This window comes from Leuciscus leuciscus (assembly GCF_965113295.1).
Source record: "Leuciscus leuciscus genome assembly, chromosome: 5".
Taxonomy (NCBI): domain Eukaryota; kingdom Metazoa; phylum Chordata; class Actinopteri; order Cypriniformes; family Leuciscidae; genus Leuciscus; species Leuciscus leuciscus.
In genome coordinates, this window is record NC_138729.1 from 24,383,269 (window position 1) to 24,411,172 (window position 27,904).

Below are 27,904 nucleotides of genomic sequence, written 5' to 3' on the forward strand. Positions count from 1 at the left end.
AACGTTATAAAAAATAAATGTGAATTGAATATTATTAATTATTATTATTATTATTATATTCTAATAATAATAATTTCCAGTATTATAATAATATTCTGATTCTGGGAGTATAAATAAAGTCTAAAACACACAGCACAAATTGATGTAGAAACAAAGGAAGATAGTCCTTACAAAATTAAAGAAAATTTAAGAAAATTTGATTTTCTCTGAAAATCTACAATATTACATAAAAATGAACAAATTACTCAGTAGGCTATATTACTTTTTAAGTAATAGGCTATACTTTTTAAGAAAGTTAATGAAGTTCAATAAAATAAACAATGTAAACTTAAAGGCTATGTGGAGAGTTGTTGACTGTACAACATGTACAGCTTGCTGACGGTAAAGTATTGCATAATTTCTTTGACTGGAAACAGCACAGCGTGTTGTAATGTCCTACTGAAAGTATGATTGTCACTACTTATGTCATCAAGGGGGAAAAAGGTGCACAGGCTAGCGAAATGCAAGAAATCAGTGCCCACAATAAAAACAGCCAGCGAGAGCGCATTCGAAACATTTGGATTACACGATCATGTGTTGTGTGATGCTGTAGACGCAGTGAATTTGAGGAGAACCGCCGTCTGGACTTCAGAGGGTTAAATTTCCCTTTGAGGGGGAGTTACTGAATCTGCAGCAACATCAGAGCGCATTCCTCAGAGCTGCCAACATCCCGGGAATAAGACCTTCACCGTCAACATCTCAGAGCCACATCCCGGGAATATACCGCAGTACCGGACACGCGTCGTCTCTGTTGTCAAGCCGCGTTTTCTCTGCTGGTTCGGAGTATGCGAGCTCCAGGATCCGCTCAATGTCTTAATGTAGGTGAGCATTTAACGTTGCCCTTAAATGAATTAGTAGCCTAATGTGTAAGAAAACCTGGCGATTTTTGCCAGCTTTCGATATGGACCTCGTGCTTTAAACTAACGAGTAAACGGGAGAGAAAAATAAGCCGGGGTTTTATTTTAAATATTTATTTATATTAATATGATCTGTTTCCATTCACTGCAGCATGAGCTTTGTTACTGTCTAAAATCCTCATACTGTATTTCGCAATGCCGTCTTATGGGCTATATTTAAAGAATTCCCACTAAACACTGAAAACATTATCACAGTAACGCGTGCTACTGCTTTAGCACAGACAAATGTGACATTCTAACGCAATGTTTATTTTACCGTTGAGTCGTCGATACATTCATGAATAATCAAACATTAGCCTACATGTCTTACAAAAATGTGAAATATAGGCTATATCTCATTATAATGTCCTCATCAAATCTATCCCAGATCTTTTTCTGTTTGCCAATTGAACCTGTTGATTTTAAATGATTCCCTTTAAAAAAAAAAAAAAAAAAAAAAAAAAAAACCGTGAAAATAGGTTGATATGACATTGATGTTGGCTGCTGGTCTGACCTAAATTCACAAATGTTTGCATTCACCAACAGTGACCACAGCCGTTAGCAAACAGCTTCTTATTGACACCACACTCAAAGGCATTTGTCAGGTGTACCTTACCAAGATCTAAAGTGACATAAAGTGATACATGCAACAGCATAATCAGTACTATTTTCTAAGGATTGCATACAAGTTTGGAGACACCTACTACTCAGAGCTCCTTGTCTTAAAGTTCAAAGACATTTCTAAGATTTTGTATTTCTGAAACTTCACTTTTTAGACTTCCCAGCAGAATCACAGGCCTGATTTTAATAAGGGCCTCATATGACCTTAAATAGTGCTTATTAGTTGTTACAAACAAGATGTTGGATTGCTGTGCTGTTTTGAGCGGCACAAGCTTTGGTGACTCAGTTTACATTTGGTTGCAGCTATGATCTCAGTTAAGGGGAATGTATGTCATTATGTCCTGGTTGATCTAAATGGCAGGGACTTGGAAAAGCTAAGCCTTGAAGCGTGAGTGGCATTACAGTAAGAGTTATGAGAGGACGCTCATTTTCAGTATAACTTTAACTGTACTGGGTCATTGTGATTTTGCCGAGTAAGACATGTTCCTGGATCAGCATATTTTCTTGATCCTGGAACAACATTCTTGTCCAAAAATGTAGTCCTAACCCTATCCCTGCCATTAAACCTAAACCAAGCCATAACTTATCCCTAAAATCAGAGTGGAATAATATGTGAATAACACTGATGTAGAAGCACCTAACCCTGGTTGTAAGCCTAAGCTTGACATAAACTGTAAACTTGTCTCTCAATCTGATTGGTAGATTGGAATGTTCCAGGAAAATGTTGTACTGAAATCACATTCACCAGTTACTTTCTATTCCCTGTATGCCATTTTCATCCCCTTTTCCTTCACCATCCCCCATAGTACTTTTGGAAGAGGAAATACCACAGTAAATATGTTCCTCTTCCTCTGACAAAGCTGGAAACATCGAGGGAAAATGTAACCCTTTTTTAGTGAGCTCACTTTCATGTAGTAAAAAATAAAAACCTATTTGAAACATTGAAGGAAAATGTCTTTGTTCCTCACATTGGACATGGACAGTTGCTTTCAATCATATTGAAAACAGCAAATGTGTTTTTACTTACGTATGTGTAAATTACTTTACCACGGACAAGGAGCCAACACTGTGTTTAACTGTTTTAAAATGTGAATTACCATTTAAAAATGATGCTGGGTATGACTCACGTCAAGACATTCTTCTTTCTCCCGTTGGTACAATGTGTGCTGTTTTATTGGAACCAGATGTTGGCACTCAACGTAGTTTCTCTTCTGTCTCTCATTCTGAACTCTTCAAATGCTGTCCAGCACCTTTCCTCCTCCCTCTCTCTTCATAAAAAGACCAACATATTTCAGTGGAGAATGTAGTCCAAAAAAGAGAGAAACAAAGGCAACTCTCCATCACTTTGGACCTTTATGAGACTCTTCTCCACTAACTCTGCTGTCTTTTCTTGCCTCTTGTGACTTTTTATTAGACAAAAGGGACTGTTATTGTATTTCATTGTAGACATATATAGGTCAGTAGAGAAGTCATGGCTGCTCTTTTATGTGTAGAATGGTATTTCACTGTGTTGGCCACATGCTGAGGTAAGTGACCTTTGCCCCAAGTGTTTGTTTGTACTGCACTTTCTCCCCTCCTAAAAAAGGAATGACTTTGGAATTTTTCCTTTATACCAGTAAAGAAAGAAAATGTGCTTTAGGGCCACGCGTGGAAGCCTTTGCTTTTCAACATTATCTGCTAGGATAACACTTGACCTCCACACACTTAAAGGGATAGTTCTCCTGAAATCGGAAATTCTGTTATCATTTACTCACCCTGATGTTGTTCCAAACCAGCATGACTTTCTTCTATGGAACACATCTTTCCTGGATAGGATTTTCAAATGCACATACCTTTTTAATCAGAGTCTGATAAATCTGGTGCAAATGTCTGTATGGAACGCAAGTGAGTCAACATTTATACAACATTTATACTGACACTGTCCAACATTTGACCCATGACAGGACAAACTCTCTTGCCCATCTTGATCAGGACAGAAAGTTTGGAAATCATTAGGTCATTGTGCTGCAGAACCATTAAGACATTTAGCCTTTACTGAAGCGCTTCATTTTGGCTTTTCTAGAAACCACTATTTACAGTATAGTTTCACAAATGACATCATTTAATCCTCATTGAGAGTATTGTGTCCAAGGTTTGTGTATAAAACACAGTTATTTAGTCTATTCTTTAGTAGGTCTTGAGAAATCTCGTGGCTTACTGCACTGTTTGTCCTCATTTCATTCCCTTAAACATAATTTCAGCAAAGGCTAGATCGAACAGCTTACAGTACATAATGGCCTCCTACAATTACTGTGTGAAAACTGGATTTACATTTGCTTAGTGTTCTATAAAAAGTTTGTTGTGTCACTAGATTAACCCAGTTATGGTGTTATGGTGTTATGGGTTAGGCAGTGTTTGTACACCAGACATTTTAATGCCTCTTTTGTTCCAGAACACATGAACGACCACACAAGCAGAGAGTTAAAATTATGGTTTACTGTACTTCTGAAATGTTTTTACTTATATAAAAAAACTCTACTTATCATGGGACCTCATGCTGAGATGATTCATTCTATAATAATTTCCTGTGAGGTAAGATTGCGTTACCTAAATATCATTGGATAGGCCTAACACTTTAACAGTGGGTTTGGTCTCCTGAATTTTCAGCATTATTACTCTAGTCTTCAGTGTCACATGATCCTTCAGAAATCATTCTAAGATGATTTGGTGCTCAAGAAACATTTATCTTAGTATCTTTCTTGAAGTGATACATATTTTTTCAGGATTCTTTGATGAATGGAAAGTTCAAAAGAACAGCATTTATTTTAAATAGAAATCTTTTATAACTTTATAAATGCCTCTACTCATTTTGGTCAACTTGCTTTGAATTTTTGATGTAATAGTTTCTTCTTTTTGAAAAGTGAGTTGTAATTTCTTCTTCTGAGGCTGCGTACTGTGTTCCTTGCCCTCATTTTGTTTGATTATGTGTCTTGGATGATGGATTGTGTGTTTGCTGTGCAAAGCCAGCCTGTGAGTGCAGCACTATGAAAAGAGATGCCCATACTTGTCATCGGTTGCCATAGGAACCATCACAATCCAAAGCCATAAGGGTCATACAATAATTGGCTAGCCACATGTTGCATTTGAATTGCAAAATGTTACATGAATCAATATCAGTATCACCTTAGCCTCCTTTTCTATGGCCGGCTTCTGCTCTGATCCCCATCCTCAGGCAGTTCATTATCCTCAGAAAGAGTCTTAAACGCAGAGGTGTTCTGGCCATTAAATGCATCGTTCGGTCCTGCATGTGGCACGAGTACAATCAGGTCTTTGTTCCTGGTTCCCCTATGTGTTCCTTCTAGTTATCCAGTGTCCTGTTGACATCTGACAACACACCCCTGGAGATTTTGTCTGTCCAGTGTGTTTACCTCAGATTCTTGGCATTGAGCTGGGGAGGATGTGTCTTCTTGGCTTTCTTACTTTTCTTTTTTTTTTTCATGTGGATATTTACACATACTCCATAGCTTATGTTAAGTGACAGCCTTGGGGCCAGGAGCAGGGAAGAGGAAAGATGGTGTTTATATACCCGTTCTTAGTCCTCTCTGGCTGCTGAACCAAGTACTGAAGACACACTCAGATGCCAGGCAGGAGAAAATGGAGACTAAGAGGGCTTCTCAGGCCGGCAAGAAAGTGCAAATATTGATGTTTTCCATGCGCTTTGACCGGGAAGCACTAAAGTCAGAGTGTGACTTTAATCTTTATAGTCAAAGTAAATATTTTAAAGGTACAATACCCCATGTATATACAAATAACGGCAACTTGTGTGTCAAATGGTGACAATATGGTTGGTCAGAATATACAGTTCACTGAGTTTTAGATGAAGCTGTCCAGTTCAATACTTGATGCTATGTAGTCATTGTAAAAAAAGACTTTTTTTCGAATTTACACCACAGTTTATGGAGTGATTATGGATAATGTGTTTTTGTGATTGAATTTGTCACATTTGTTTTTCAGATGTGTCACATTAGGAGGTTTTGCTTATGCAGTCCTCTTTCTAGCATTAGCTAAACACCCCACTAGTGTGTGAGGTCTGTGGGATGTTATTTTGAACAACTTACTCCTGCAAATGTTTACATTTTTTTTCACTCATGCTTCCTGTATTTCTGTACCTTGGACAAGTTCCAAAAATGTGCTGCAACTTTTAATTTTTAAAGCTTTTCACATTGTGCGGTTTATTAAAGCAATAAGACGTTGTATTTTCCAATGATTTTGTATTAAATATTATGGCTACAAATAAATACTCATATGAGTAATTATACCTTGAATAAACATATTATATACACTGTTCGATGGTTTGGGGCCAGTAGGATTTTTTTTTATAAGGAATTAATACTTTTATTTAGCAAGAATGCATTAAATTGATCAAAAGTGACTGGAAAGTCTTTTTACGTATAAGATTTCTTTTTCAAATAAATAAACAAAAATGTATCATATTTTCAACATTGATTACAATAATAAGAAATGTTTCTTGAGCAGCAAATCCGCATATTAGAATGATTTCTGAAGGATCATGTGACACTGAAGACTGGAGTAATGATGCTGAAAATTCAGCTTTACCATTACAGGAATTAAATACATGTTCAAATATATTCAAATTGGAAACAATTATTTTAAATTGTAAACGTTTTCCACAATATAACTGCTTTTACAGTGTTTTTGATCAACTAAATGCAGCCTTGATGACTTATTTTAAAAGTATCTTACTGACCCCAAACTTTGAATGTTAGTGAGGTTACCTGGCCGAACTGTAAGCTGTTTGCTATTACCACAATGTAGCCACTTGCTACTTAAATGGAATCTGCAGTGTGCATTTATAGTCATACCACAGCCGCTTTAAACGCAGTGCATCCAGCCAGATTTAAGAGTCATAACTGTATTTACTACAATGAACCCTTGCGTGTTGTTTTGTGGGATACACCATGTCAGAATCTCAAAAGTTTATGTAACTGTTCACCTTTGAACACCTAAATGAATTCACTATTGAATGGTTTAGAAATCCTTCCAGGAATAAAGTGCTCGTAAAATGATAATGGTAAGATAGTGGCATTTTGAAGATATCGTTCTACTTATTTGTACTTCTAATATATGTATCTTTGAAACTAAATAAACGTCTCTGGAAATGTGTATGTGAGCTATTCACACAGTCTGTTATCTAAAATATAATTTAGATGTGCTCGCTGACAGTGTGGTAGATGTACACACATAATATGTTTTCTTTCGTCTCTTGGTGTAGACTTAATAGGATAAGCTTGTCAGCTAGATAGATACCAATACTTTACTCCTGACTAGAACATCTTTATACCTCACCGGCATGACACATTCTTCCTCTGGTTCCATCCTTCCTTTTTGCCTGGAAGGGAAGTCACATGTCTATAAAGGACACTGCATTTGTGGATATTTTGTGCCACGGTTGCTCTGTCTACCGTGAGTTGCCAACAGCTGTCATTCAGGGAAGAGCAGCTGGTACTCTTTGCTCTTATAATAGAATCTGCTCACTAGCTATAGATGACCAGCAGAAGTCTGGGGTCACACGTGGGTCGCCAGTGTGAGAGGTGAAGCTGATTATGGGTGAAGAACTATTTATGTCTGGTGAGACACAAAAGCATACCATTTTGAGTTGGACTAGATACAGGAAAAATAATATAGTGTATTTCAAAACCTGTGAATTTACTTGGTCTTTGATTCATGAATTTGAATACAATTTATTTGTATTATTTACATATTTATAGTCTTCTTTCTTTATTAATATTTTGAATTAGCTTTTATTTTTAGTTTAATTTATTTTTAATTTCAGTTTTAGTTTTACCTCGTTTTAATTCTAGTTAGTAATTTTAGTGCTTCAACTTAATCTCATTTCAGTTATTTACCAAAGCAACATTTCGAATTTTCATTTAGTTTAAGTTTTCAATCTAATATTTATATTTATTTTTACATTTTTTTAATTAGCAAACATGTTTTTAATAGTTTTTATTTTGTTTTAGTTAATGATAATAACCTTCTAAGTTGTTTTGCAATTACCTAACATAATTGCAACATTGTATTGAATGTTCTACAGGAAGGCTATTTCACAGAAAGTGTATGTATTTATAGGCAGCTCGAGTCGGTGAGTGGATGAGGGTAAAAACATCCGAAATATTTTCATGTAAGAGTGACTTTGATTTTTTTTTTGGATTGAAAACAAATGTACAAAAATAGCCTGTCTGTGGTATGAAGAAGGTGGAGAATGAATAGATCCCAGATGGAAGGGAAGCTGTGACTTCCTGTCTTTGGGTGCAGGGCGGTATAATTGCAATGCAGAGACAGCGGGAGATAGAAGCTAAGGGTACTGTGGTCCTATAATAGATATGCCAAGAAAGGACAGGTTCGAGAAAGCAAAAATGTCTCAGTGACCTATCATCTCAGATAAGTCTGAGCCAGTTATCTGTATTAACTCAAAACATGAATGTCACGTGGGTTGTTAAAGGCAGCGAGTGGAGAGTATTTATGGCTGAACAATGTCACCACAGAAAAATGCTCCAGAGTTCAGGATGTTTATTCGGCTTCTGTTTAAGCATAGCCACTTTGTATTCCTTGTGGACTTCTGTCCACTGAGATAAAACTGGTTAGCACATTATTACAAAAGGTAACCATCGTTAGAGAGCAAGCGATCACCTTGCGCTAAACAATGTTCACCAACATCTGACATGCTAATGCTTGTCTCAGCACTCCGGACTGTGACTAATATGTGTGTCCATATGCGGTTTCCTTAGATATCATAAAGTTAGAGCATGTACCAGTGTTTTTTAATAAGTCAGCCAAAAAGGTTCACGACTCAAGCTCGCTGAAGAATTGGAGGCTTGAAGCAGACTCAGTCCATGAATCATTCTGAGCCACTAATGAGTTCACAACTGACTCTCTTACTAAACCTCAAGTCATTTTTCAGTATTGTACAATTCAAAATGAACTGGGAATCATTACTGTGATGTGTACTTTAGGTCCATGAGACTCACATTAGTTTATTGACTAGGTAATTGTTCATATGAGAACGTGGAAGTTAAGAAGATACATGCTCACAACAGAGTTTTGTTTAAATAAATTGTAGGGATAATGTTTAACAAGAAGCGGAAATATTTTACAAAAAGTATCGATTTTTTTCAATTAATGTTTAATATATGTGGTCCAAATGTAAGGTTGAATTGACTTTAAGTTAATCTTTGTTGGAGTGACATTTTGGAAACATAATACACAAAACAGCTTTTTTTCTGTTAAAAATTATTACAAAACAGTGATATAAATAGACTATGACACAAATGTCATCAGGACATAATCATTGTAATGTAATAACTAAAAAGTAATTTGCTCCTAAATGCTTAATACGCTGTCATATCGATCGATTAATCACGATTAATTGCATCTAACATAAAAGTTTGTTTATAAATATACATATATATATATATACACACACACATATATAGTTACATATATTATATAAACACAAACTTTTATGTTAGATACGATTAAAAGATTTGATAGCACTAATATACTGTATTATTGTCTGGAGCCCTGTTGCCTACACAAACATCTGCTAAATAATGCTACAATGGCTTTATTTTCCTTTGATATGTACATTTGTAAACCTCTACTAAATCTGTTTCCTGTTTTGCTTTCTCTCTCTGTCTCCTTCCTATCCAGTGCAGGCACTGTTGATCATGGTCCACTGCTGAGTCAAGCTGTGGTGCACACACTGCAGAGAGAAGAGCAAGAGGGCTTCAACTGATCCTGTCTTCACGTTTGTTTTGAACAAGGCTGGCCTTCAAACATGTCTGCAGAAGTGGAAACCAGCACACCCCCCGTCGAACAGGCACCTTTTAAGACACCCTCCAAAAAAGAAAAGAAGAAGGGTATGTGAGAGTGACACTTTTCACACGTCAATATCTTGTTTTGTTTTGTTAGTATACAGGCCAGACCTTGGGTGATTCAAGTGGTTTAAATTCTTTTAGACCCCTTTTTTCAAGCACAGCTTTGCCAATGACTGTTTGACAGGCTGCAATCATTTGACTTTTTACTTAATTGGTGGTTTCTCAGTAAAAGCCTCTATTATGAGAGAAAATGCAATGGATTGTTTAAAGAAAGAACAAAAACTGAGTAGACGTCTTTGCTGACCTACTTGTGTCTACTAGCACATCATTAGCGGTATAGTGAGTATCCCACTGAGATTTGCTATGAGTCTTTAGCTGTGTGTAATGTGAGTGTGAGTTGCTCCTAGCGTCCACGTCTCCAGAGCACCTACAAAAACCAAGATTGATCCATTACAAACATGTAATGTACCTATTCTGTGGTAAAACTAAACCCTCATAAGATTTTTGTAACTTAAATACATCTATTGTACTTGCCACCTCCCCAGATGAAAAGGCAGTTTGTTTAGAGATTTGATCTCAGAATTTACATGAAGTTATGCGCTGCAAGAAAACCATTTTGTGATTACATCCATGATTTATGCTTCACTCTGGAATCCAACGGGTTTGCCATATTGTTCTCGGACTGTACAGTTGGAATCAGACAAAAATGATTTAATAGTTATGTCCTAAGCTAAATTCATCAGTTTATCAGTAAATGTGTGCTTTCCTTGGAATGTTTCAGTCATTAATCTGTGTTGTGGAATGTTGAGCATGGGTGGGCTTTATTAATTTCATAGGATATTACTTTAAGCCTTCTGGCTTTTTAATATTGTAATACATTTAGATTTTTTGACTTCTTCATCTAGGGACATTTACAGATGCACAACTTATTAATTTTTTTGAATATATTACCTTTTCCCTTTCTCCCCTACTTTTCTTTTGTCTATAGAGATACATTGTGCTTGTTTGCAACCTAATTGCAACTGTAAAAGTTTCAAAAGCTGGTAATACAATATACAAGCAACCTGTTTTCTAAATGCAAAGCTGACCCAATAGTAGCATTATGATTGTGTTGTCATGTATATGACCCAGTGATTACATCTGACAAATGAAGTTCTGTCTGGTAAAAAATAAGGCACTGTTTCCTCTCAAGAGGACAGTTTGAGTTCATCAAGTTCCTTGACAAGTCGTGTAGCGCAGTGCAAAGTTGGCGAACAGCCACCTGCAGAAACCTAAAATCCTCCGTCCAGAGCTCCAGGGGCCTCTTTGACCCAATATTTCTCTGGATTTATTTTTCTAAGCTGGAACCTGGTGCACAGTGGTATTGTTTGTCTTGCCTAGCTCATTCATACCAACAGAGCACACTAGTGATGGATTCCATTACAGTTCTGTTGCTGTTTCCACAATACCTTCCAGCTGCGACGGCAAGACACTCTCCAACATGTGTATTTATGAGCCTTTTCCACAGGCATGAAAACAAGCAAGATGATTCCCACAGTCTCACGCGGAATAGCCAGCAGTGATTTGGGCAATGAGGTGCATCTGGGGTTGAAGGAGGTTTCATAGTCATGTGTTGGACATAGAAACAAAAATACATTGTTGCAACATCACATTTGATCTTTCAGCCACACTGTTATTGCAGTTCATGTATAGCCCCATTTTTCTTTCATTTCTTTAACTTTTTTATAGATGAATGTGTTTTTGGCTTACCTTAATGATCAGGCTCATTTGTGAGCAATAGGGAATATTTTTTTCAAATTGTTCACTCTCCACATACCCCACTCATGAGTTTTTACTTCCAGACCAACAAAAATGACTTGTCATCTTGATTAAGACCTTAATAGTTATAGGTAAGCCTATAAATTACTGTGTTGGTGCTTAAACATACAACTATGGATGCACCTGTATTAAAATTCTCTCCGATAGTGGTAAGGCGATAATTGATTTTGTGTTATGGCCAATTACATCTTATCTAAATAATGAAAAAATAAAATGCTTAAAACTTATAGAAAATCATTTACATGCTACAAGTGAATTTAGGCATCACAACATTATAATGTACAGTATGATAAATAAAAATGTAAATATTAAAAAATTTGATAAAGATTATAAAGTCAGCATGAAATTAAAATTCACCCTATTTTCTATTTTATTTTGAACGATTCATCCGTGCATGTTTCATTGTTTTACTTTTTTAAAACAATGTTTTATTTTTTTACTCATAATGTTTAAGCAAAATGTCATAATTCATCTTGCAGTGAAACGACAGACTTCTCTCTGGTGACGTATGCAGGACTTCTCCAATCAGCCCACTTAAACTTAAATAACCTACATAACTTTGTGTGAGAGTTAGATGCGGCACAGTAATATAAATGTTTGATTGCTAATTTATACATTATACATTTATAATTTATACATTTATAGATAGATACATTTAAAAAAAAATCTCAAATATCAGCCAGACCTGTAGATCTTATTTTAAAAATAGGCTAACTCAGTCTATGAATATTCTGTTTATTTTAGCCAATAAAAAAAAAAAAACACAGAACAAAAAGGTCTACACATGCCATTTAATGCAAACAGTAACTTAACCAAGCACTCATATTTATGGGTATTATATGTTCACGTTGGGAGGGGGTTATAGAGCTGAAACCTCAAGCCTGTAGAGTCCCTGCATGGGATGAATGTCAATGTTGTCCCTCAGCTTGGCCACAGAAGGCATGAGGTCTGGGCCTCGGCCAGACTGTTCTCTCTCAGTCTCTTTTTGTTTCTCTGCGTCTGATTCACTCTCTCTTTCTCCGCCTCTGCCATCTCAGCAGCTCCACTGGCCAAAAGGGGACATCGCCACATAGTCAGCTGAGCTCTGGTTTTGAAGTGAGACACAGGGCAGGCAGACAAAATAAATGGCCAAAAGTCAAGAAGAAAGAAGAAGGATAGTGAGATACCACAGAAGACCCAATGAAGAGCTCATAGAGAAGAGATTGGTTGTTTCCAAGGGAGGAGGAGGACATATATGAACTCTCAAACTAGCAAATAATGTGGCACATATCCAAAACAACACAATTTTAAGACTAAAACATGGCCAAACAGATATATAGAAAATGCTCTGGGAGGAACCAATAAAACACAATGATCAGCATATTGTCATATATGTTTAGTTTCATTGTGTTTTTGTTTGGTTCTGTTCCTGTTTGCCTGTGTTCTCAATCCTTGTTTGTTTCCATGGTTTCTGATTACATTACACACCTGTCTTAAGTTTTGTCAATTAGCCTCTTGTATTTAAGCCCTTAGTTCTCCTCTTTGGCTTGCGTTAACGTTGTGTTCCTTTGTGCAGTGTTATATGGTTCCTGTTTATTAAAAGTTACTCTCTCTCTGGTGGATTATCTACACACACGAACTGATCGCAATACCTAGAATAGCTTTTTTTTCCGTTGAAATACAACTATGGACTTACCTGCTGTGCATCTCCTGTTGCTGGAGCAGGGAGATCGCTCACTTTAGGACCACACGACAGACTTTTTAGATCTGGTATGCTTCACCTACTATCCGGACCGCTTGCTCTGTTTATTTTCCGCGTTTGTAGAGTGGGTGCTGGTGAACAACGGATCAGCATTCCTGCCCTGTTGACGAGGAGCCAGAGTCCAGTCAGCCACCTCTCACACCCTGCACGGAGCATACACCAGGATCCACCGCAGACACAGAGTCTGAGCCTGCCGCGATGCCAGAGTGGACGCCTGAGCAAATCATTGCCCCAGAGCCCAAGCCCAACGGAAAGTCTGTCCAGGTGCGTGAGACGGCAACATTGTCCATCCCAGTAGGTGTGCTTGTGGAGTAAGAGAGGATGGATTGGAGCCTCACCCATACTTGTGGTCTCCTGCATCTCCGCTGGTCCCGCCCAGCTCCAAGTCTCCTGTGTTTCCAACGATCCCACCCAGCATCCCTCTCCCACCTCCTCTACCAAAGATAGCCAGTCCTTCGACCCCATCTCGACTGGTTCCCTTCAGTTCCTTGGCTCTTCCTCTGTTTACTCCACTCTGCTGCACGGATCTGCCTCGGGTCTTCCAGTCTCCAGCTCCGCCTTGGCAAATGGATCCCCCAGCTTTGCCTTGGTTGAACAGTCGGCTCCACCTTGGCTCCTCTCCCCTCGGCTTCACCTGTGACTGTGGTCCTTATGGCTTCACCGGGCTCCCTCATCCCTCTGGCTCTCAGTCCAACTGGCTCCGACTCAGTCATCCAGCACTCTGGCTTCACCTTTGCCATTAGTCACCACGGATCAAGGACCTACGGTGTCGCCCGGTTTCTGTGTCTCCTTGACTCCGCCTGGATCTCCAACTCTCCTGGCTCCACCGCTGGTGGTCGGATCTCTGACTCTTTCCTGGCTTTTACCTCCCTCATCTCCACCGTGATGTATCCATCTGCTGGCTGTCGCCTGTCTCAGACTCCTCGTCCTCCTCCAGAGCCACCCTCCCTCCTCTGTTAAACTTAAGAGTGCGAAGACGCAACTTCCAAGAGAGAAGATACATGTTTAGTTTTATTTTGGTTCTGTTCTGTTCCTGTTTGCCTGTGTTCCTGATCCTTGTTTGTTTCCATTATGTTATGCACCTGTCTATAGTTCTGTTGACTAGCCTCCTTATGTTTTTAAGCCCTTAGATCTCCTCAATGCTTTGTCTTGTGTTAATGTTGTGTTCCTATGTGTAATGTTATATGAATACTGTTTATTAAAAGATACTTGATCGTTCGTTCTCTCTCTCTCTCTCTGGTGGATTATCTGAAGCACTTTGTGTTCATTTTATTCAGCCTCCTTCAGATCTTTTTGTGCCATTGAGTAATTGCCCATATTTTGAAATACGCTTGGGTAACTTGCTGACATTTCCAGTGATTGAGTAGCATTCAGACTGAGATTCAGAGCTGAAATTCTGCTAGAGATAACTCTGTATCTCAGACAGCTGGTACCATCATTTCTTTCCGAATGACATCAATCCTAGCGACAGCCATAATTATGTCTCTGAATCGTTTCTCATTCCTCTAAGAATAAAGGATTTCGTAAATTATTCTGCACTGCACTATTCATTCCCATTTTAGAATGCTTTTGTTTTGAATGACAGCTGCATTTGTGATGAGCCACATTTGCCTGCTGTAAACTGTAATCAGTTAATTATATGGAGCAGTATTTTAAAAAGGTTAAATGACAGGGGCTCGTCCTATACTACAGAAAGGACACTTAATTAGTGGTTTCATGTATGAGTGAAGAACTTGCTTTTTCAGCTCTTTTCAAAAGGATAAACCTAGCCAAGAAATCTAAGGCATTTTCTCAGAATTGTTTGATGAAGGTCAAAAGAACTTTATATGATATAATTTTTTTGTAACACTTTTGATCAATTTAATCCATCTTTTCTGAATAAAAGTATTAATTTATTAAACTGTGCCCAAAATGTGGAAGTCTATATTTGTACATATTAAAATATATGCACATATATTTTCATTTCCTAAAACTCGACTGAAAAAAGATCATTATGATTATTTACTTTATTAACAGCCCTAATATTTTTATATACATTTTTATTTTAAATCTCTGGTTGGTAATTACTGGCCTAAAGCCATAAAAAACGAAGTATTTTTTATGTTGTCTCAATCTCCCCATAAGCGTTTGAGGTAATTGCAGCAGTGTATATGTTCATGGGAATCTGCGTCACAGCAGTCAATCTATTTTACAAATCTGTTTAATAATAAAGCATAAAATTATTTCTCTTTTGCAACACACTTTAAATTAAATACTTTTAAATCTCACAATATTTCATTATATGTTTTAGATTCAAATCTCTCTTTTTATCTGCTTTTTTCAGCTGCAGCGAGCCCAGAGAAAACAGATGAGTTCCTCCTTGCCAGGTTCAAAGGTAATGGAGTTCGCTACAAAGCCAAGTTGATCGGTGTAGATGATGTCCCTGAAGCAAGAGGAGATAAAATGAGCCAAGACTCCATGATAAAACTGAAGGTCAGTGAAAGGTCAAGCATGTTTGTTTTTTAGTACATTATATCTTAAAGGGATATTTCACGGCTGGAAAGATGAATGTGTATTTAAATTGGGTCATTTATGTAGTAGAAATGTGAAATTATTTTAGAAGTTGGTGCCTTCTAGACTGAAAAGCCAGAAAATTTATTTTGGGCTCATGTGGATGAAAGACAACAACTCCCAGAATGCACTTGCTTCGCTGCCCTACGAGGCCACCCCCAAGCCATGCCTACCGGTTACAGAGGGCGGTATCAGATGAAATGATACAACTTGGCTACTAGTTGACTCGAAACTGAAAAGATGCCGTTTTATCGTGAGATCCCATCCCCTATGGGGGGGTTGAAAACATGCAGAACTAGCTCTTACTACTGGCTGTAGTCTCTAGCCTCTGGCCTTTTTGCGTCATCTGAGGGTTTTTTCCAGACACACAGAAATCTCTCGTCTCAGGGGGACATGAGGGAGGGAAGCACGGTCATTCGAAAATACTACTGGGTTTCTACTGATACAAAGCTTAATGCTAATCGGTTAAGTATCCCTTTAAGTGACTTCTAGTAGCCTAAACTAATGGCAGAAACATAGGACAAGATGGATTTATTTGTATTGACTTTTCACAATGCCTGTTGTTTCCCAGATAACAAGGAACATTCTCAGAACTCTGGCTAAAGTTCTGGCAATGTTATCTCAAAGTATATATCTACAAACATTATTCCAGTAAAGTTAATATAAAGTTTGTTCACAGTTATGTGGTCTTTAAAATATTCTCAAAAATTATCAACAAAAAAAGATATTGCTATATGTTGTTCATTGAATTTTAGTATTGTAATTGAATGAATATTGTTCTAAAATTCTTTTAATTTTAGTTTGATGTTTGTCTAAAAATGTATTACTGTTGTTAATTGTTTCAGAATGATTAGAGAACATTCAAAAGTAACGTCCCCATTATGTTTGCATAATTACTATTTTTATTTATTTATTTTCAAACAAACTGGGGGTTTTAAGCGTTCAGAGAACATTCAGAGTTAACGTTTTTGTAACTTAAAAGTTACCGTAGCAAAATGTTTTAGAACATATTTTTGTTAGCTAGGTTTAAAGCCTTAATATCCTCCAGAGAGCAAACTGTGTCAATGAAATATACCCTTAGATTGTTAGATTTGAGGAGAGACATCTCTGCAAGAAAGAGAATAATTGAGTCAACACAATGTTTTCCAGTATTTTTGACATAAATATTACTGGCGTGAAGTAATTATTTTGGCTGTTTTTAGTTTGTTCTGATTCAATATTTATGATATTTTAAGAGACAGAAATATCCCTGTTTCCTACACAATTTATTTAGTCCAAAGAAATCCAAATGGTTTAACAGACATTTATTTAGCAGGACACTGACTACATGCAAGAAGTCAAAATGATTTGTTTTTTATTCTCAGCAAACATTTCTTTGTCTTTTCTCTCTGCGATCCCAGGGCAAGGCAGTGGCAGCTCGCTCTGCGGGCAAACACAAGCAGAGAGTCTGGGTGAACATCTCCCTCGCAGGAATTACTGTTACTGATGAGAAAACAGGGGTCTGTCTCTCTCACTCACTCTTTTATTTATACTGACTAGAATAAACTCTTCAACAGATATACCATTTGATACCCAATATACAGTATATTATATTGTTACTTTGTTTTGATTTCTTCAGGCAAAAATACTGGAGCATGCAGTAAATAAGATCTCCTTCATCGCACGGGATGTCACTGACAGCAGAGCGTTTGGCTACGTGTGCGGTGCGGAGGGCCAGCACCAGTTCTTTGCCATTAAAACTGCACAGCAGGTCCAGTGAGATTTTATGGAGCAAAGCTCTTTCCTTCTTCACACACTATGCCTTAGGCACACTCAGACAAACTTGTTCTCTCTTTCTCTGTTACTCATTTCCCAGTAGTGCGTTTTTCTAAATGCATTCCCACAAAAACACATTCCCCCCTGCTCACAAACATTCACTCATAAACCTGCAGGAAAAATGCCTTTTAACACATTGTTTGTGTTTCCACTCAGGCAGAGCCTCTTGTCATTGACCTGAAGGATCTTTTCCAGTTAATCTTCAATATGAAGAAAAAAGAAGTTGAGGGTTCAAAGAAGGTGCGAGACCCCTCAAAAAATATTTTTTAGATGTATCTTGACTGTGTATGAGCCAGTGAGAAACTTTTATACTCATACTTCAAGTGTAACTATTTCAAAATTCAAGAAATTACTGTACCATTCAAAGTTTGGGTTGGGTTTTAAAGAAATTAATACTTTTTTGATTCAGCAAGGATGCTTTAAATTGATCACAAGTGACAGTAAAACATTTATAATGTTACAAAACACTACTAATTCAAATAAATGCTGTTCTTTTGAACTTTCTGAGGGATCATGTAACACTGAAGACTGGAGTAATGACTGATGAAAATTCAGCTTTGACATCACAGGAATGAATGGCATTTTAATTATTATTATTATTTAAAAAAAAATGTGTTCAAATAAATGCAACCTTGGTGAGCAGAAGAGACTTCTTTCAAAAACAATGGTGACTCAATTACCAACCCCAAACTTTTGAACGGCAGTGTATGTATATCACCACAAACTAAACTACTCAATCCCTCTTGTGTATAGATATAGCTCTTTTTGTCAAATTAGGTAAATTTTGATGGTAACACTTTATTTTGATGGTCCCTTTTGAACATTCTGTTGACTATAACTAACTTTGCAACTACATGTCAACTAACTCTCATTAGAGTATTAGTGTACTGTCTGCTTAATATATGATAACTCTTTTTTGTGATGGTCCTCCAACAGACACTCTACTGACTATAAGTAACTTTGCAACTACATGTCAACTTATTCTAACCCTAACCCTACCAGTCTACTAATACTCTACTAATACTCTAATGAGAGTTAGTAGACATGTAGGTGCAATGTTACTTCTAGACAACAGAATGTGTTAAAGGGACCATCAAAATAAAGTGAAACCATTTTTATTTCTAATCAGATCTTGTTTTCTCTTCAGGATGAAAATAATAAAGTCATAGAGGTTAGTATTGAGACATTAAATAAACATCTGCTAAATGTTTTATCATACTATATATTTTGCTTCTAACTTCTGTCAATCTTACCTCAACAGAATGGCAGTGAAGGCTCACACAATGACAGAAAAGTGAGTATGATTTACATTCACCAAATGGTCCTGATATTGTTTCACAACAGTGAAAGAGTTTTGTTAGTGGCCTCCAACCTGAAGGCTCCCAGATGCCAGTAGAGTTGTGTCTCTCTGGCCCAGTTCCTAAAGCCTCCTGCTGGGTTGTCTTCATGTTGTTGTTCACCATTTGCACACTGCACCTAAACTAGTCTCCTTAGGGGGTGAAAGCTAATTAAGTTAGCAGACAGGAAATAACTGAGATGCATCACATAGCAGCTCTGGAAATTCTCCCACCACTTCTTTCACTCACAGTCTTTGAAAAAAACACAATTCTCCTCATTCTTCAATGCTCATTTCCTCCCATTCATCTGCCCTCCGAATGAATGCCTTTTCTCTTAGGTGTTTTGGTTACTCTGACTCTGTTTGGTGTCAACTTTTTTTTCAACTCTGTTGCAGGGCGTTGAACAGCTGGACTTGTTTGGAGACATGTCGACCCCACCTGACTTAAACTCTCCCTCGGTAAGACTGTTGGGCAAGAATGAGTCATGCATATTAATGTATAAATATACACATTCAGACTGAATGTGAGACGTTTTCACTCCAATTTTGGTTTGTATTGACGGTGACACTCTATTAACACAAGAAAGATAGACTACCATTATGAATGTTATTTCCATGGAATTCTATTATACACCAGCTCATTTACCAGACCAAAGCAACATTATCCAAATGAGACATTACGCCGTTTGAAAGAGACTAGTGGCGTTTAGACAAGTCTCGTATCCTGCTATAGTCCTTGTTTAGTCTCTGGTGCTTGATTGACCTCAAATGAAGAAAATGCTGTCATGGGGAGTAAAAGGCTTGGGTTCAGGCCAACAAAAATAACAAGCACTAAAAACTCAACAAGGCTCAGTTGTTTGAAGACACTGCTCTATAGAATAACTTCACAACTATATGAGGCAGTTTTTTCTCAGTATGATGAATTCTAAGGCCTTTGAAATGGTTAAATATGTTACATGTAAAATACATGAGTTTCCACAAAAAGAATGAATCTTCCCTTATCCAGTCATCTTCTGCTTGCTGTTTACTTTCATGGTTGACTTTTTACAAGTGGTGTTGATGCAGAGTTTGTTTTGTTCTTCTAACTAAACATTGCATTGACTGTGAGAGAACAAGTTCAGGTAATGTGTGCATATACTGAGAAGTTTATTCATCCATTTTTAGCCATCCATTATTCAACCAGTGTTTTGTTGTCAAAAGCATGGTATATTGGGGAAAAACACTTAAGTAGGGTTGCCAACTTTAGTAGAGTATAAGGGACACCAATGCACCAATGAAACGCACAAGAAATTGACAGAAACCGATTGTCCTAAGATTTCACCATAATTAGCTAGTAGTAGCTGCCCTCTCTTCTTCCTCATTCTTCCCCCACTGTCAAATTTAGTGTCTGTGTAGCAGTTTCTAATATCAGGGCTCTCAATTTATAACTCACTGTGTTTCACTTTCATGTTTTGCTATTTGTTTTCTTTTCTGCTCTGTAGTTTCTATTACATTATCTGCAGACATATAAAAGGTATTACAACAGTTACAAAACAGATGAGCTGTCTGATAAAGAGAAGAACAAGCAACAGAACAGGTCAACACACACATACCCCCCCAACAGTAAGGCCATTAGAAGAACCCTGCATATTTAACTAATAGATGAAATAATAAAATAAATAAATGTATATACATACAAAATATACTCTACTCTGTAGTTTTAACATTGGCACTTGTATATACAAAGTTTGGGGTCAGTAAGATTTTTACTTAGCAAGGACACATTAAATTGAACAAAAGTGACATTAAAGATAATGTTACAAAAGATTTCTATTTCAAATAAATTCTGTTCTTTTGAACGTTCTATTCAAAAACTTAATATACTAAATATTAATCTGCACAACTGTTTTCAACATATAATAATAATCAGAAATGTTTCTTGAGCATCAAATCAGCATATTAGAGGGATTTCTGAAAGATCTGGAGTAGAAGACTGGAGTAATGGCTGCTGAAAAATCTGTGGAAATCTGTTATTTTAATAATATTTTGCAATATTACTGTTTTTACTGTATTTTGATTAAATAAATGCAGCCTTGTTGTGACTTTTTTCCTCTTCAAATCTTGCCAAACCCAAACCTTTGAACGATTGTGTAAAATTGATTCACATGCAAAAAAAATATTGTTCTTAACGGTGTTGGTACAAGACAGGTTGGCAGCCCTACACTTATGTCATGAACGCACATGCTTGCATTTCTGATTGATTAGACTACACAGCATTTATATGGAACAAGTTTATTGTACTTCATGCATGACTTCATCTATACACCACTTAAATAGAGATGGTCCTCACTGCAGAACACGAAATGGGGGGAGGAGTTGGGGGGGAGATCATCCAGATCCAACTCCTCCCACCTTACATATACCTAAACCTACCCATCTCCACCCCCTGATCCCTAAACCCACCCCTAAACCTACCAATCTCCACCCCTTAGATCTGGATCCAACTCCGCCCCCTGGATCTCGTGTACTGCAGTGAGGTGCTACTGGTTAAATAAGCATTCATGTATTATTGACATCAGCTTATTATTTATTTATTCTTCTCTTTCTGTTTCTCTCCCAATCCTCCAAATCTTCCTTCAGGAGTCTGAGAACATCCTGTTGATGGATCTGTCCACTGAGATAGACAGCAATCAGAACTGTGTTAAAGCAAACCCCTTCACCTCATCTTCTATCCCCAGAGCCCCGTCCAGCCTCTCGCCTGAGAACCCCTTCTCTTCTCAGCTCAACTTCTTCCCCGCCCCTATCCATGACCCGTTCAGTGATGACCCATTTTCAAGCGACGACCAATCAATCAGGGACTACCCTGCCACAGAAAACCACAGCACTAATAACTTGTTCAATGGTGGCCCTAAGAATGGTGACTCAGACTACTTGGGCCAGCAGTTCGACCAACTCTCCAACAGGACAGTCATCCAGGCTCTCAGTAATGGCCACTGGCCTTTAGATGGCAGAGCTGCAGAAGCCACTAACTGGACTCAGAATACTGTCCCAGTTCAAGAGCAGAACGGACATGGGAAAGTGACCCCTAATCCGTTTGTCGTAGATTCGGAGAAGATGCAGCCAGTGCAGAATGGAGTGAAGCATGAGAATGGAGGCATGGGTGAGCTACCTGTCAATCAAACCAAGGATTCGGTTATTATTAGCCCTCCACCACTCAATATGAAAGCCGGGAGGGGCAGGAGGAGTGTAAAGGTAAGGTTACATGACTGTATTTTGATAATCAGATGGCCTCTTTCACATTCTACTTTTCTTCTTACTTCTTTCTTATTTATATCTAACACCACTTCATGATCTGGTAATGTTGTTTACCTCAATTTTTAATGCTTCAGTGACTTGTACTTGTAAGGTAAGGATTGATTTGCTAATGTCTTTCCCATCACATTATGAATATATATATAAAGTATCTTATGTTCATCAAGGCTGCATTTATTTGATCAAAATACAGTAAAAAAACGGTACTATTTTGAAATATTATTTCAATTTAAAATAACTGTTTTCTATTTTCATATATTTTAAAATGTCATTTATTCCTCTGATGGCAAAGTTGAAATTTTCAGCATCAATATTCCAGTCTTCAGTGTCACATGATCGTTCAGAAATCATACTAATATGCTGATTTGCTGCTTTTTTTTTTTTTCCTAGAATTCTTTGATGAATAGAAAGTTCTAAGAACAGCATTTATTTAAAATATAAATCTGTGTAACATTATAAATGTATTTACTGTCACTTTTGATCAATGTAATGTGTCCTTGCTGAATAAAAGTATTAATTTCTTTAAAAAGAAACATACAAATAAAAAATTTTCAGACCCCAAACTTTTTAACGGTAGTGTGTATATATAAGGTTTTCTATGGTTCATTTCTAGTGGTATAAATTATATTTCTTTACATTACACTTTATTAAGCTTATTTTAGCCTGTTATGTTCTGTTTTATGTTTTTTTTATTTAACCTGGTTGGACTCTGTTTTATGATCATTTTTTATTCTCTTTTATAGTCCCCTTCAAATGAAAAACCTGAGATGGATCTATTTGTTTCACCAAATCAATCAGAATCACCACCTCCTCAACCCGAGATCTGCCCACTCAACTCTGTCAGTTTGTTCAGCAGGAGCCCTTCCTCCACTGACGCACTCACAGTTCTTGGTAAGACACTCGAGGCAATAAATAAATAACGTGACATTTGTGAGTTTCCAATAAAATACTTTTTCAAAATGTCAGTGATTCTTATTCAAATGAAAGTTTAATAGTGGAGCGGCTAAGTGATATAATCGTTCAGTTTATGATACAAGCGTGAAAATTGGCATGAGCAGTCTCCATGGGTCACTTGACAAGAAAATTGTCCGAGCCACTTGAAATTTCAAGATTTTTATTTTTTCAAGATGGCCAACACCTTAGTGGAGCAGTTAAGTGATATAGTGGTTTATTTGGTGATACAAGCATGAAAATTGGCATGAACAGATGGTCACTAGACAATAAGCCACCCACAGCTACTTGAAATTTCAAGATGGCGGCCATTTTTCAAGATGGCCGACACCTTAGTGGAGCAGTTAAGTGATATAGTGGTTTATTTGGTGATACAAGCATGAAAATTGGCATGAACAGATGGTCACTAGACAATAAGCCACCCACAGCTACTTGAAATTTCAAGATGGCAGCCATTTTTCAAGATGGCCGACACCTTAGTGGAGCAGTTAAGTGATATGGTGGTTTATTTGGTGATACAAACATGAAAATTGGCATGAGCAGTCTCTGATGGTCACTAGACAATAAGCCACCCACAGCTACTTGAAATTTCAAGATGTCGGCCATTTTTCAAGATGGCCACCACCTTAGTGGAGCAATTAGGCTTAAGAAATGATTTAGTTGGTGATACATGCATGAAAATTGCCATGAGCCTGTAGGTGTAGGTGGCTTATTGTCAAGTGACCCACAGAGACTGCTCATGCCAATTTTCATGCTTGTATCACCAAATAAACCACTATATCACTTAACTGCTCCACTAAGGTGTCGGCCATCTTGAAAAATGGCCGCCATCTTGAAATTTCAAGTGGCTTGGACAATTTTCTTGTCAAGTGACCCATGGAGACTGCTCATGCCAATTTTCACGCTTGTATCATAAACTATAGCCGCTCCACTATAAGTCTAGAATAAGTGTTCTTTTATTTATATATTCCTGTAGCTCAAACAGTAGAGCATGGTGCTAGCAATGCCGAAGGTCATAGGTTTGATTCCCAGGGAATGCATGAACTGATAAAATGTGTATCTTGAATGCAGTGCAGGTCACTTGGCAAGTGCAAACAAAGTTTAAGGTTAATTAGTGTTAATCAAACAATGGAACGTATGTCCTGTGGGTAGTGCAGTCCCAATCTCAGAACTTTTGTGATGTTACCTTTATACAGTATATTATAAATATAAAGCTTATTGAATTACATTTCATCTACACTTCCTTTCAAAAGTTTGGGGTTGGTAAGAATGTTTTTTGATGTTTTGAAAAAGAAAAAAACTGTATTTTAAAATGTAATTTATTTATGTGATGACAAAGCTGAATTTTGAGCAGCCATTACTCCAGTCTTCAGTGCCACATGATCCTTTCTTCTTATCAATGTTGAAAACAGTTATAATGCTTAGTATTTTTGTGGAAACCGTAATACTTTTATCAGGATTCTTTGATTATTTTGAAGTTCAAAAGAACAGCATTTATTTGAAATAAAAATCTTTAGTAACATTATAAATATATTTACTGGCACAATTTAATGCATCCTTAAAGGTATTAAATTCTTTCAAACATTTGAGGGATATTTTACAGTAGAATAATATTCACAAAAGGGGCGGCTGAGATGGTGATTACTATTCTGTTTACCACAGTAATTACAAATTTAAATGTTAAAAAAAGCTCTTTGTGTCCAAAGAATTGCATGGTCCGTTGAATTATTGCCCTAAGAAGGAAGACTGAATAAGTGCAGCTTTTTTAATATTTAACCTTCTTTTTATCAACTCTATGTCTTCTCTAAAGAAGGGTTGTCTCTACAAGCTCCACCTGCAGTTTCCACTCCTGGAGCGGCTCCGTGGAATCAGCCCCTCTCGTCCATCTTCCCCAGCACCACCAGTGCCTCTCAGCCCTTCACTCAAGTACCGGTTTTCTCCACTTCTCCTGGGCCTGCCTGGGGAACTACTCCTGGAGGTTTTGGAACCTCGACCGCAACCCAACAGCTTCCATCATGGACCACCCCCTCAGTCTCCAACGGATCCAATGGATCCTGGACCCATCATACAACCCTGGGGAACCCCTTTCAGACCAGCATATTTCCACCCAGCCTTGTGGCCAATGGACCACAGAGCTCCAGTCCCCCTCCACTGGTTCCACCTCGGGCAGTAGCCACCAAAGAAGCTCCAAAGGTGGACAGTAATGCTTTTGTTGACCTGGATCCTCTTGGAGAAAAGGAGAAGAGAGATGTCAAGGAGATGTTTAAGGATTTCCAGATAGCTAAGCCACCAAACGTGCCAGCAAGGAAAGGTAAGCAGATATTGCTGTATTTGTAATTAAAATCTCACCCGTTTTAACGATTCATTAACACAATCTCTGCATCTGCTGTGAATTTGAGTCGCTTATAACGTGCATTTGGGAACGCAGCGTATGACAGGATCACTTTATTCCACATTCGCATAATTTTCAACATTTTTGTGGACATACATTTTTCGCATTTCACCAGATTTGCAACGGGAGCGTTAACAAACCTGTTGTCAACTAAACACAGAGGTCTTCCTGCAGTTTTCCAACAAAATAAAAGCTTGAAGATTTAATGTTTGAAAGTGAAAAATTGAGAAAATAAATATTAGTACTGTAACTTGTAGTGTAAAATACAATTATTATTCTAATTATCAAATACATTTTTTTAATTTATTTTTCAGTGCAACTACATTATTACAATAGTAATACATGTATGACTTTATTTTTTTATAATTACAGTCAAAAATAATAATGTGAAAACAATATCATTATTATTATTATATAGAAAATTGATTGAGTTCCTAAAAAAACAGTGTGAACATGATGTGGACTGTGACACTATTACAATTAAAAATATGTAAATGGGTATACTGTAAATAAGTACCTTTACTAAAAAAAAATTAAAACACAAAAAAATTTAATATTTTATTTGTTTACCTATGTCGTGTGGCTATTTTTGTCACTGCAGAGCCATTGAAGATTGGAGGTCAGAACCCATTCGACAACTCCTTTGGAAAAGATCTGTTTGGCTCGTCTGTAACTGCAACTGTACGTATATGTGCATCCTTATGAAAAATGTTATCATACAACAGTTTTTTTCCTGAGAACCTCAAGAATATTTACATTTATTTTCTTCTTTACCTTTACAGAGTGCTCCTCCCATAAAGGCAGTGGGCTTAGATCCTTTCAGAGACCCATTTGGAAACCCATTTGCATGATAGCCAGCCACCTTGATGACTCCATAGGGTCCAAGTATGGATCAAACAAAAATCATTGAACAAGAAATTATGCAAAAACAATTCCATTCCAGATGCTTCTTACAGCTTCATAATGTTTTTGGTTTTGGCAACTGTTTTTTACAGAGCACCATTTTATGTAGCTTTCCCACTAAAGTGCATCCTGTTCAAGAGCAGGTCTCTTAGCTCTGATGTCACAGCCAATGTCTGACAGCCAAATTAAGTGTGTGCAACCCTCCTCCTTTCATAAACCAGAATTGGATCTGCATGGTGGTCGTGGGCAGGCTGAAAATAAACCATCATCATCTAGTGCTGGTATCCTGTTAAAACATGATTTTCAGTGCAGTGTGTCTCTAAACAACATGGTGAGAGTGGTTTTGTTCTGTGTATTAAAAGCACTCAAAAGCAATTTTGTCATTTTTGCACCAGTAAACAAGGAATTGATGTCTGTTGCAGTATTATTTTGAATTTATGTGTTTACTTTTTCACATTTATCAAATGCTTTATAGGGCATGATTGGAAACTAATTTTGACAAATGTTTTTATGAACTGGCATATAAACTGAATAGGATTCCAGATTTTTTTTAAATCCAATCCTGGATTATATTACATGTCCAAATACAAACCAACATGATGGACAGCATAGAGACAATGTATATAATATCTGTAGGGATGCTTTGATATGATAACTGTGCAATCAACATATGATGATCTGATCTGTACTAATCACATGATACATACTGTACTGACCTGTTCATTATATGAGAGCAACTGACTCTAATCAACCTGTATTTGAACTGAATCCCTTGCGAGACATTTTTTTTATTTTTTTTTTATTTTTTTTTTATGAACTGTATCCAGTGCTGTTATTTGTGAGGTTGTGAGCTTGCTGCATTGACTAATATATACAGTATGTACTGTTGTGAGGTTAAAAGTTCTCTGTTTTTGTTTTGATTTGACATTGTATTGAATGAGTAATCTTTAATTGTGACCACTGGCATGTTGTCAATGGTACTGCAACTATAAACACCTTCAAAAATAATATCTATATCCATAGTGTTGGAGGATGTTGCCTGTATGAATTTTAGGCGATACTTATTAAGCACATTGTTTTGCGTGAAACATGATCATCCAGAATGTTTCAGGTAATACTTGATATAAGTATATTGATGTGTCTGTCTGATTGATGACGTTTTAGTACACTGCTCTTTATTTTTAATGTTTTCCTTTATGATAGATGAGGATATAATCGTTTTCCACCAGACAAATTAAGTGGGCAAACATATGAAATTGCAAGGCTTAACAGTGTAACGGATATGCATTCATCTCAGTGGATTAATGATTTAAAAAAAAAAAAAAAAGGAATGCATTTACAGTACTGGATGTTAAAGCCTTGTCAGAATGAACTATGTGAAGTATCTATGTGTACATATATAAATATCTGCTCTGTTATGCACTATGCCATCTCTACCTTGGATGTTATAGAACTGAGGTGTTTAAAAAATGTAGTCTCGCTGCAATAAACTGGAATTTTAGTTAGTGAGAATAGATTCAGAATTGTCCTATTTATCTTTTGCAAAGTTTGTATTCAAGTCTGAAAGACCAGTTAGGTCTACTTCACATTAAAGTGACGACTGACTGATTTGAGTTTCACATGTCTCATATATTTCATATATTCAAATTGGGAGAGTCTAATGGTTTATATATT

At 37.1% G+C, this 27,904-nt stretch overlaps 1 protein-coding gene across 4 annotated transcripts; it reads left to right on the forward strand.

Moving 5' to 3' along the window:
- The first annotated feature begins 465 nt into the window (after positions 1–465).
- LOC309499065 (disabled homolog 2) lies at positions 466–27,838 on the forward strand. Of its 4 annotated transcripts, none has more exons than XM_082170070.1 (14): positions 466–857; positions 9,267–9,475; positions 15,316–15,464; positions 16,943–17,041; positions 17,161–17,292; positions 17,514–17,597; positions 18,505–18,528; positions 18,619–18,651; positions 19,090–19,152; positions 21,313–21,924; positions 22,728–22,875; positions 24,749–25,246; positions 25,929–26,008; positions 26,110–27,838. In XM_082170070.1, exons 2-14 carry the CDS (start codon positions 9,394–9,396, stop codon positions 26,176–26,178), a joined length of 2,073 nt encoding a protein of 690 aa, XP_082026196.1. In that variant the 5' UTR covers positions 466–857; positions 9,267–9,393; the 3' UTR covers positions 26,179–27,838. The 4 variants fall into 4 exon arrangements, with proteins under 4 accessions (XP_082026196.1, XP_082026194.1, XP_082026193.1 ...); XM_082170068.1 differs by having other exon boundaries at positions 468–861; positions 24,746–25,246; XM_082170067.1 differs by having other exon boundaries at positions 468–857; positions 24,746–25,246.
- Positions 27,839–27,904: the final 66 nt, after the last annotated feature.